Here is a 12,438-nt window from a genome sequence, read left to right on the forward strand (position 1 = left end):
ACTCATATTTTCATATACACCACTAAACATACCCTGTGTATGTTTCTGGAAATATTCCCAGGAACAGCCATTTCTATTTTATTTGCAACCACAGCTAACAGGAAAACACTTCAGAGAGCAAAAAATACCTACCTGCTCTTCATTCACACCTCAAATTCCTCAGGAAATCAAAACCACCATTTTTAACAGTCTACTTTAATTCACAGCTGAATTTGGCTTTCATCTTCATGGAACAAAATTATTAGAAGCTCATCAAGGAACTGAATTCATACATTTCTGGACTACAGCACAGAAGTTAAAACATAGGGAGTGAGGCAGTCTGTAGCTCTCAGTAGCAATCAGCAATCTGCTTAATACTGTTCTAAATTCAGTCTTTACATGATCAGCTTCTGGTTAACAGAAGAACTCAGCAAATGTTTAGCCAATTCAATAAGTTATTACTATCTTTTGGTGAAACAGGATCTTGTAGAATGCTATCACCACTAAACACTGGCTTCAAAACTGTAATGGCTTGACTTGACTTAACCATAGGCCAGGCACTATTCCCTTCATAATTTTTAGGTAGCATGAAGACCATCCTGTGAATACAGCACTGGTTCCTCTTGTTGAGCATTCCCTGCTCCTCACCTCTGCCTGCAGCAGTCCTGCACAAGCCTTTGGTGGGGCAGACAGCAATGCTCCAAAACACAGCCTGCTTTGGCTGAAACATCTCAGCCTGGCTGAAACATCTCCTTGTCTGTTTAGGATGGAAACGTCTCGGTGGAAAAAGCCTGGGATGTGGGGTGAGTCCCTGCCAAGGAGGCTCTAGAGAGCATGGGCTCAGGGACACAGAGATGGTTCAGGCAGAGTGAAAATGGCATTGCCCAGTACAGCCTGAAACAGGTGTTTGGCCAGTGTTGCAGCAAGTGAAGCAGGCTGTGATGCACTCAGGGGTGCTCTTTCCCAGGCACTGCAGTGCCAAGTGAGGCTGAGTAGCACAGAGCACCAGGCACTGGCTTCAGGTCACAGTATTAAAGAGGAAAAAATACCAGTCCTAAGTTCATATAATAATTTTTTTATTTGTACTTTCTTAATTTAGTTTTCAACAACATTTAACATTTGATTCCATTCCTATCTAAGGTGCTAATGGCTATTCCAAGACTTTATTGGAAATAAACAAAATAAATGATTACTGGAAACCTGAGCCAGGAAACAGTGAAAGTTAGGGGAAGTATGACAATCTAATGCTGTACAGGCAACCGGCGCAACAGGGTGAATTTTATGCATGGCAAATCCAATCTGCTGTGTCTCTCACTCACCGTTTGATGACTTCGGTCACAGTAGCGCAGCCCAAAGTAATCTATTTCCACCAGGTTTAAGTGACGAAATACGTAGCCCAGGACAACCGACCCCTTCGTTGACTTCTGTGGGAAAGAATTTACACAGCCTACTCACAAAGATGCTCTGCTTTTGTCAGCTATGTGCAGTGGCATTCATGCATTCAATTAGCTTTGTCTAGAAAAAAAAAAAAAATGAGGCAGCTCCCAGTGCCTTTAACAAAAATTTCAGCAGTACAGATGAAAATATTTTGTATGTTTGAAAAATAATTCTGTAAGACACTATTAGGAAGCTGGCAAGGTAGTAGTTACACAATACCAAAAGAAAAACAAACAAACAAACAAAAACCCCATGGTTCTAGTGAACACAGCATTTTTCAAATCCCACTCACCCTTCCAGTAGAGACCTGTCACTCAAGCTCTGACAATGGAGAACTGGAGGCAAAACTGCCCTTAAGACTTAAATTATACATCATTAACTTCTCTGTTACTAATCTTTGTAAAGAAGGTTAGTTTTATTTGTTTTCTTGTAAAATATTTTTGATAGTAGAAGGGAGAACAGTCCAACACCCTGAATTGAAATAATCCCACTGTTTTCTTGAATAGCACTTCATTAAGTGTCTACGACAGTATTTGCAAACAATGTCGGGGACAATATGCTCCACAAAAAGCTCACTTCCACCTGAATGCCTTGTATTTGTTGGTTCGCCTGGCAGCCAACAACAAACAGATGAGGAAGATGGAGAATAATTACACAGAATGATCCCCTCTCAGAATCAATTAGAGCCTTTGATGATTACAGTACTAAATTCCACAAGAAAATATGGACATAACTCATAATAACATTTTGCTTAACTGCTTCATATTTTATAAACTACTAGACTGTAGTAAAATCACCACAGAGAAAGGAAAGTGGAAGCTGTGAGATATTGTTTGTGCAGTTTCATTTTTTAACCTATGAACAGATAATTTCAAAATTAAAATGGCAAATAATACTAATTTAAAAATTCTTTAATTTAGTTCTGCTGGTGAAGTATTAATCACATCACAACAGTGAAGATCTGGTTTTTTTCAGCAGGTGCCTTTGGTCAGGACTCGTATCTAATTCCACGAGCAGGGACAGTACAACAATTTCAGGCGGCCACTCACAACTAAGCAAGCCATGACAAGGTAAACATCTCTGGTAGGCTGGAAACAGCATATCCATGCTATTCACCAGATTTACTACACATTTGTTTAAATTAGGAGATGTACTTGAAAGGTTCTTTTTGTCTGAATCCATCAGACTGGTTGTTTATATCAGGCAACTGCAATTACATGTTCCCTCAGCGTGTACAGTGAGCCTTAATGATCAGCCACAAAACAGAGGGGGGAAACATGATTAAGGTAAGCATAAATTCACTACATCTCAATTTATCAAGTTGGATAAAGCAGAGAAAAACAGTGATTTTATCATCAGTTTCATCAACAAGAAGCTGAAGTCAGGTTGTGAGAACAAGGCAAGACATGCTGTAGAGTGACTATCAGGAGCACTGCAGAAAAAAATTTGGAATAAAACAAAACACACCTTAAAAATACTAAAAATACAGGTTTGATTACTAGACAGTAGGGATTTAAGACTGAAGTAGTAATTGTCCTTGCTAATTTTATTTTTAAATTAGTTGTCATTCAAAAGAAGCAGAAGTGATACCCCACTAAAAGGGACATTGCTATCTCATCGTTCATGTATTGGACTTGATGATCCTGGTGGGCCCCTTCCAGTTGGCATGCTCTATGATTCTGTGTCATATAAGGTAAATTACCTTCAGCATTGTTAACTATTTCCATCATCATTTAAACAGTACAGCAATGTCTTGGGAACCTAGGGCTGGACAGGCATCTTTAGAAACAGACACAAGTTCAAAATAAGCAAGCAACCCTGACACCAAATGATCCATTCAGATAAATGATGGCAACACCTCCAGCTGGGCACTAAACATTCAGAGAACACTTCAGACTAAAGGATCTCCAGCATCAGCCACTCAGAGTTGATGGTTTTTGACACAGTTAAACACAGTGAGGTCAGCAAACACTTGCAGAAGGTATAAAAAGGGGTGCCTGCACCATGGCTCACAGGACACATCGAGTGGTATCCACCCAAGCCTTACTCAGCTTCTGTGACTGTGTGAAGTTCAAATCTGTTTTCTTTCAATGAGCTGTCCATTCCTTGTCTGACCAGTACCATTATTCACAGTGTCATTTGGTTTCATTAACAGCACTGAGAAACAATGATTGAGCCACCAAGATGAAGCTGTCAACTTCAAAAACGCAAGTATTATTTTACTTACAATAAGAGTATACAATCGTACACAATCCTGGGAGTAATCAAAGAAGCTTAAGTCTTAAAGGAGTTCAACTTTCATGACTCTGCACCAGTTTAGAATGCCACTACCCTTCTTGTCTGGAAGTCTTCTGCTTCATTCAGTTGAGGACTGCTTAAGGAGTTTTTGGGACAGCTTCCCTCCTATGGACCCTAAAGCTGGTGTGTTATCCCCAAGAAAGATGCATATATCAGACCTGGTTTGGTTAAAACTAAAGCCCCCGTTTCTTCTTTTCAGAGATAAAAGGCTTTATACTGCTTTTTACTAATACTGCTCAGTAGATAGAAAACATAAATGCCTGTTAATTTATTCTCTTTTGATGCAGCTCAGTTAATACTTCAATAATTGCAGGTTCTGCAGAAAGAGGTGGTCTGGCTGTGAGGAAAGGCTGAGCAAACCTACCCAGCTTCCAGTGGCTGGGGGCTCTCCACCTCTACAGCAGCAAGGTGCTGAGTGCTTTGGTTACTCACAGCAAAAACAGACTGCCTGTTGTAGTCTCCACAGCCCTCTCTGCCAATCCCTTTCACATCTTTCAGCACAGCCTGCCGAACACAAAGAAGTGCTTTGCAAGGGAACAGCCAGGATATGAGCCAGGACCTATCCTCACACCCTTAAACCTCGCTTTCCTTAACCTCCTACTTTCTCAGCACTGGGGAGCACAGTCCACATAAGACACTGACCCTTGGTGAAATCACTGCAGACTCATTTTCAGTTGAAGTTCCCAGTTTTAGCCACATGATTTCAGGGTTTCATGCAAGTAATTTGCATCTCCAAGTCAAATCAAGAAAGAAGTTTTGCTGATGAATCCCTTAGCAACTACTTCTCAGTCCTGACACACATTTGTACCACATTTGCTCAAAGTTTTGCAAACTAAGAGAAGCCATCTTATTTCCCCTGAAAAAATTACAGCAAAATTCAGCAAAGCTGGAAACCAAAACTAGCAAAGAGGTTAACAGGATTACATTCACATCATATGGCACTGCAAAAATTACATAATCTGCCTTGCATTAAGCTCAGACTTGCAAAAGGTTTGCATTCTTAGGGGTAAACCCAAGTACATTTGAAAATGCCATCAGCAATGCTTTCAAGAGAGAACAAAGAATTGTTTCAATGAGTCATAACATCTTGCTTTACATGTTAGCACTGTGGCTTCATAAACCAGAAAGGCAGGTTTATACTGGCTAAAGAAAATGACAGCCAGAACATTCAGAAGAAGGCTGATTTAACTGTAGTTTTCTTAACCAAAATGAAATTATTATTTTAAAAGCAGTACATAGAGTTCTGTGTTTTAACATATTCATATTACTCTATATTTAAACACCAGAAATTCTTATCTTTCACACTGCTCACTGCTTTTTAGCTCCAGTGAGGTTTTTCTTGTTGGGTAGCTTTTAATTTTCTCTCTTGTGTTGTACAGAGCAGTGGAGGCCACGTCAGAACTATTACTAGCATTAACTGAATTTAAAGATAAAATCTCTGACCCAGTAGGATGCTAGTCCCTCTACTGAAGGAAAAGTGCTATAGGTAGTGAAGCCTCTTTTTATTGTCTCTTTTAGATCAAGCAGACTTCATGGGGCTTTTCTCCTGAAAATAATTCAATCCACACACTCTACCTCTTACAACCCCCCCTCAAGAAAAGCTAAGGAACATGCAGAATTCATGAGGCTTTGCTCAGAAAAAGGGCTTAGAACTTAGGTTGAACATAACCTTTGCCTTTTGAGATACCCATCAGAGTCCCCCCCTGATGCAGCATGCTTGGAGACCAAATTGCAGTATTTGCCCTAGGTAAAGGTTACTAAGGAGAGATTAAAATTATGCACAGAGACAGCACACAATCATGCACCAGAGTGAGCAGAAATAGTTGTCTCCAAACAGCATTTTCTCGCTTTTCTTTTTGGCCTATTCTTCCTCCTTATCTCGAGCTCAGAGAAGACTAGACACCCCACAATTTTTCATCACCTTCCCCTGACAAAAGCAGCAAGGCATGAAGCTCTGAAATCAAAGTCCTTGGTTTTTAACAATGAAGACTAAGGACCCCTTTTCCCCAAGGCAGTGTGCCACCCAAGCCTCAATTTGCATACCACATGTTCAAGCACAGAAAAGTCTTTAAATTAAAAATGCTAAGCATTTACAAATATTCACCTAGACAAAACAGCTTAGCCCTAATTTCCAGAATGCATGTCCAAACAGAGAAGAATTTACATTAGTGTTATTTTGTACGTGCAAGGTATTCCCCAGCACAATCACATAACAGAACTAAATACTTTGAGGAACTGAGAATTTAACAAATACAAATGAAACATCACAGGCTGCCATAAGTATGCATCAGTAAAATGAACCATCCAAAATGTACTAACCCATCCCTTCCTCTCTGCTTGTATTTCACTGGCAGCAGACATGCCAACATGTTTTCAGAGGTTTTTGGATTTATGGGCACAGGAAGACCTCCCTATCACTGTTCCCAAGAACTTGGCACAGTGTCTGACCTGCCTGGATGTAAGAGATTACACTAGATTCTAGGCGCTGTATATTAAGATACCTGTAAATCTGTTTAGCTTTCACTAGTGGTCAATCCATTGCATTTCAGTCAGAAAATTCTAGTCTAGAAAAAATGTCTGAAGATGCACCATATTTTTCTGGTTTTGCAATTATTGTATCTGTCACAAATTCACCTGCTTAGGGGCAACCTCTTTGAGAGAGGGATACATTCCTAGAAGCATGGGTTCCTGACAGTAAAACATCTCCCCTTGTAACTACTGGCTGGAGTGCACTTTGAGCCACTGTCACAGATACATTTACTTGACTCCTAAACACAGAAGAAAACAAGTTAAAGAAATTATGCTTTAAAAATGTTTGGCTTTTTGGGAATGTTGGGAAATTATGGTAAATTGGGAAAAAATGTTGGAAAATTACTTCAGTTCAGGGGGGTCTTTTGTGGGGAGAAGATTTAAGCAAGTTGTAGTTGTATATTACGTATATAATATACATATATACCAGTTGTATATATGTATGTTATACCATGTTTATATTTACATGGTATAACAATGCAATTTGGACATGCACACACATTAAAAGGAATGCTCTAAGCAGGAATCAAAGCCCAGTGAAGAAAACAAAGGACAAGTAGAGCAAGCAAATAAGTAATGGGAAGACAAATAAATTTTGGAAACATAATTACTTTACTAGTGCTGTAAAACTGATCTCCACAACAAATGATATTTTACAAAATGGCAGCAACTGGTTCTGTTTAGAGGAATTCTAGCCATATAAATTTTTTATTAAAATCTATTTACTAATCTATCCCCTGATATTAACATTATCCAGTTCATTAGCATCTACATTCACTGTATGACAGATGAGTTAAGCTACCAACAATAATGCATTCCAAGTTTTCACAGAAAAGAGCTTTTCTGAAGAACTGAATACCAATGAACATTTCCATCATTCTAATGTACTTTGATTAAATCTACACCTAAGAAAGGAATTATGAATAATGTAATAATGAAATTAGAAAACACAGAATACAACCACTCATTGGGAATGGTGAAGATGTAGGTTGCTCTTGTTTTTCTACTTTTTGAAACTGCTCTTCACTCACAGCTGTGTGATCTGGTGTACCTTCTGGTCAGGAGACAGCCCTTTACTCTGTGAGGTGAGCAGCTCCATGTTAGAGTACTTGGTGGAAGAGTTATCTTGGCAGAGAAAGGATGCTGTACTTACTTTTGGCTCATTCATTCTAAATAAAGTAAGCATACCATTTTCTAGGTGATTTTCATGACACAGTTTCTGCAATTCTTTTTGCAGTCATTGAAATCTTTCTTGAAACCTTTCTTATATAAATTTCTTGCCATTTTAAAAGTCTATTTTTTGCTGCTGCATATTTTGGTATTCTTGGATTCTGTTTTGTTCCTCTTTTTAGTTATTTTGCCTTATTTATTTTTCTTCCTTTATTTGTTATGTTTTATTACAGCAATTCATGTTAGCTTTGTCAACTTACGTACAAAATATCAATTGAGAAATAAATACATAGGTATAATCATTTTTGTATCAGTCATCTAGTCCTGGTATATTTGGTTTTATTCCTCATATTTGTAATTTTGTGATTGCTGCCTTTGCGCCAAAGGGAGGCACTTGAGGAACTAAAGCCTCAGTTCGAACACCCTATCTTTTCCTATGGTCATCCACTTAAACACCTCTTTTAAGTTAGGTGTTGCATGCATTTTCATGGAGCATACTAAACTGATTATGCATAGCAGTTTTAGAGCACAGAGACTTAAAATTTAAATATGTCACTTGCTTTGCTTAACTGCTTTTAGTGTAAGACTGACAAGGAAGAGTGTCAGTAAAGAGCTGAACTCTAAAAGGCTTTCAGAAAGAGAATGTTAAAAATTAAAGACTAGACACTCACTCTGACAAACTGCTCAGGGATTTTACTATCGTTTCAGCTGTTAAAAAAGTAATGAAGTTTTATTCTCATTATAAGAAGTTGGCTCAAACTATTAGGTGGCAGAATGGTTAGAAGGTTTTCTGTGTTAGATTGTTTGGGAAGCTTTTAGGAGCAAGAAGAATGGGAAGGAGAAAAGGTCAGTGAACATCTCGCCAATCCTTTATTTTGCCATTTTTTCATTCAGAATGAATAGCTGTACTGTCAGAGCTGAGCATACCTGCAGAAGCTTGTTTGTACAGAGCTCCACTAGACTGAGCAAAAAACAAACCGCCTTCTCATGCTCTCTGCCCCTCAGCAAAGCCCAAATTTAGGGCCCTGCTCACCACACCTGCTCTCAGCCTTGTTAACATCTTTGCCTTCAAGTTGCTCCTTCTTTTATTACAATAATTATTTCTGCTGCTCTCTGACTTTTACCTGTGTCATCCCCCTTTTTTCTTTCCCCTCCTTTAGACTCCATCTCTCAAAATCTCATCAGTGTTCTGGTCATGAAGTCAGCAACTTATGATGGCAATTCCCAAGTAGATTCTCAATTTATTTTTTAACCCTTTCTTTCTAAATCCCCATGTTCAAGAGTAAGGGCTACAACACATAGAACACAGAGACTTAAATCTTCAAGTCAATTCACACCTTCAAAACTTCTATCAAGCTCAGTTAATTTTTTTAAAAATAAGTTCTTATATTTTCCTTCTTCAAAAGCAATGGTGCTAGCATGATTTTGTTTATTGAACTCTCTCTCTTTTGATTCTGTTAATTGAACTCTTTCATTATGAGTCAAGAGATATTACAAGAGAAAAAGTTACAAAAAAAACAGTGGAACCTTCTCAGATGCAAAACTAACAGAAAGGACAAAGAGAAGGTATATTTCTTGACTGGACAGGGCCACCTTTTCTCCCTAGCTCTGGCATAGGTGAGTCGGGGAAGAAAGAGAGGGGGAAATGCAAAACAAAAATAGTAGCTCTCTCCATTCAACAAGCCTTTCAAAGCACCCAGATCTTTGGAACTTTCCTCTTCCAACACAAACCCGAAGGAGTCGTGCCCCACCACAGAGCCACTCACATCCCAAAAAGCTTTTCCCAAACACTTTATGATCTTTAATATTTAAAAGTGTTATTTCCCATTTGATGAAGTTCAAATTCTCATTTGGGCTGACACCACCAAGTTACTCACTTCTGCAGTGGAGACAGACAGAAGGCAAAGGAATACATTTATTATCCTAAAAATTGTACATATGATTTCTGTACATCTTTGATAATTTGATTGCCATAGTGCTTCCCAGAAAACTGGGAATTCATTATACTGGAAACTTAATTCCTAATTTCTCAAAATAAGCATCTGGAATTTCATATTTTAAAAAAATTTAAGATTGACCTTTTTTGTTTTAAAGTCTTCATTTTTTTTCCCATTAGAGCAATGGAGGATTTTGTTCTAAAAATGGTTTTCTCATTTTTAGAGACAGGTAGTCTCATTAACAAATGCACACACACACACACACACACACAAAAAAAAAAAAACAAACCTCAACACGTTTGCACCAGGACAAGAATAAGTTACCCATTAGCAGGCCATAATGGTTGCTAATGGGGAACTCTATACACCTGCATTCTCTCCTTCCCCTTCTAGAATTTCTAGCTGTCCTGAAGAGATGCTATCCAGTGCCACACACTGCATGGGCTCATATTACCATTTTACTGGTGCTGGGCTGCATTCAACTTTAACAGGCTTGACTGAAAAATAACCCCAACATAAAAGCCCGTGCATGGGAAAGGAAGGACGCTCACGGAGCCGCGGCAGCAGAGGGGGATGAAAGGAGGTATCCATCACAGCTCCCAGCTCTTGTCACCCTCTGCTAGTGCTCCCTGGCCCCTCACACCCACAACTCACAGCCAGAGTGCCTCATTCAGCTGTCAATCAGCTCCCGAATCATTCAGCTGTCAATCGGCCCCCGAATCGCTGCAGGTTCCAGCCCTGCATATTCACATAAAACAGAATCCAAGCCAGCCCTTTTTTATCTTTTCTTTTTTTTTTTTTTTTTTTTTGGTAGAATGATACCCGTGTACATAAATAAACACAAAACGTAAGCGTTAAGTTAAAATAGCAACACACATAATTTAAATTTAAAGCATCGACAGAACCTGCCAACCATTAATACATTCTTTTGTGTGAATGAGGCAGTGTCACCACCGGTTGCTTCCCCCCCCCTGCAACTCAAGACTATCCCTGTCTCCTCCCTGGCATCATTGCTCATCCCTGGCGGCCAGTGCTCTGCTCCTAATTAGATCTACCCGTGGTGTAAGCCAGGGGGTTTTGTGTGCCTTCCCGAACCACCTCCCAGTTCCTCGCCCTTTCCTACACGCTGCCTGATTCCACGGAGCACCAACAGCACCCTCCACGCTCACACCCCTGGCACAGACACCGCTGCTTCCCCAGCCAGGCATCCTCAGCGGCTCCTGTGGATTGCACTAAATCCTCCCTCCACTACTCCGACCCACCTCCAGTCTGCTTCTTCACTCTTCCCACCGACTTTGTCCTTGTCCCCACGTGAATCAGGAGAGGAAATTTCTCCACACTCCCATACTGTGGGACAGGTAAGGCAGGGACACATTTGACGGCTCCAAACGCAAGAAAATTGTTTTCAGTTTTGGTGCCCAAACTCAAGCATCAGGAACACCCAGACATAATAGGGCCAGTGTGAGGCGGCATCCTAACAGGACTTCACTGAGAAAGTCTGAGGAAATCTCTCCTGAGAGAGATTCCAGCATCTTAAATGGGCTTATTTTAGGCATATCTCTAAAAAATGGAGAACAACACATCTCTGGTGTGGTGACCATGCTGACAGCAATTGTAATCTCTTTGCTCCAAGAGTTTCTCAGACAAAAGTTGCCAGGTTTTCTTTTTCTTGGAAATAGGTAAACAGATTTCAACAAAACTTTGTGAAATAATTCATTGCAGAGTTTGAAAACTGATGAGTAGAAAACCTTCAAAGATAACAACCAACTTCAGTAGGGCTAACAACCCTCTCCCTTGCACCTTCCCTTCTGGAAAGTCCCACAAGCTTCTGACACTGAATTTACAGCTATTTCCTCAGAGATTTCATTAAAAAGTCAATATTACGCTGAAAAAGCTCTTGGGCAAGGAGCTGTAGTGATAACACATCTATCTCCCTATTAAAAGGTAATGCACAAAACATTCTGTGTGGCTTCAAGGGAAACTATGGCATATTTTAGTAATATTTTCTTTTTCTGTGACCTCCATTCTTTTTCTCTTTCAGCAATTAAACCTCTCAAGTAGTGACCTGATGTTAATCACAGTGATTCAAGGACATTACTTTCTCACTGCTTAGTCTTCATTGGATCTCTAAAATGGGTAGTATATTTTGAAGTGCCTTTATATGATACGGGAACTGCACAAACTGGAGAACACAATTTGCATGTTCACATAGTCATCAATAAAATCACCACAATCTCTTTATTTTTAAGAGATGTTTAACATACCAAAGTTGTTGGGGAAAGATGCTTTTGACATGAGGCTACAAACCAATTAACTTCTATGCCTTGACTTGAAACCTATTCCTGCAGATTTTTATTCTTTGATATGGAACAATCAAGAAACGAAGTATTTTATACATGGTGTAATATGATATGTATGATATATACTTACATATATGACAGTTATATTTTTATACATGGTGGCAGCTTACCTATGTAAGTTAATAAGAATATTCCATATAATAAAAAAATAGAAAAAAGAAAAAAACCACTCACCTTAATTAGCATCTCTACAATACATCTCCGTGAAGGAAAACATAAAGCGATTAAAGACATGTGCAAATCTGGATAAATTTCTTTACTGCCAGCTGATAGGCAGATTAGTGATTAATATAGTGTAAAGATCTATACACAAACATAGCGTACATAATTTTGCAGAACCAGATCCTTCTTTCTTTACATTTAGTACAAAACCAACAAATATGTCTGTGCATTTACAAAAGTTGCAGAGATGTAAGCAGTTAACTCCTTAATGCTCATAGTCTCAGTATTGTGACTCCACTGAAAAAAGGCATCCTTGCAGCATCTCCATTATCAGAGTAATGAGGTTAGTTAATTAAATGCCCAAGGCATACCACCCTTTCCCATCTGCTATACTCCACTTACACACTTACACATCTCAAGCAAGAAGGAAAACAGTTTTTAAAACAGCTTGCTGACTATGGACATGAAATCACAAACATATTTCACATTAGGGGAAAAAAGGGAGTTGATTATTACCAGAAGACAACAGAAATCTGTTTAAATTTTTCACTGGTGATGTGAAAATA

General features: G+C 39.1%; 1 protein-coding gene across 1 annotated transcript in view; it reads right to left on the reverse strand.

Annotated features, from left to right (window-relative positions):
* Positions 1 to 12,438, reverse strand: part of EPB41L4A (erythrocyte membrane protein band 4.1 like 4A) — a 118,224-nt gene that overhangs the window by 70,356 nt on the left and 35,430 nt on the right. The window contains exon 2 of the mRNA XM_063181167.1: positions 1,299 to 1,403. Within this exon, the coding sequence (XP_063037237.1) occupies positions 1,299 to 1,403 (105 nt within the window). The remainder of the gene's footprint in view (positions 1 to 1,298; positions 1,404 to 12,438) is intronic.

This window comes from Melospiza melodia, chromosome Z (genome assembly GCF_035770615.1).
Source record: "Melospiza melodia melodia isolate bMelMel2 chromosome Z, bMelMel2.pri, whole genome shotgun sequence".
Lineage (NCBI taxonomy): Eukaryota > Metazoa > Chordata > Aves > Passeriformes > Passerellidae > Melospiza > Melospiza melodia.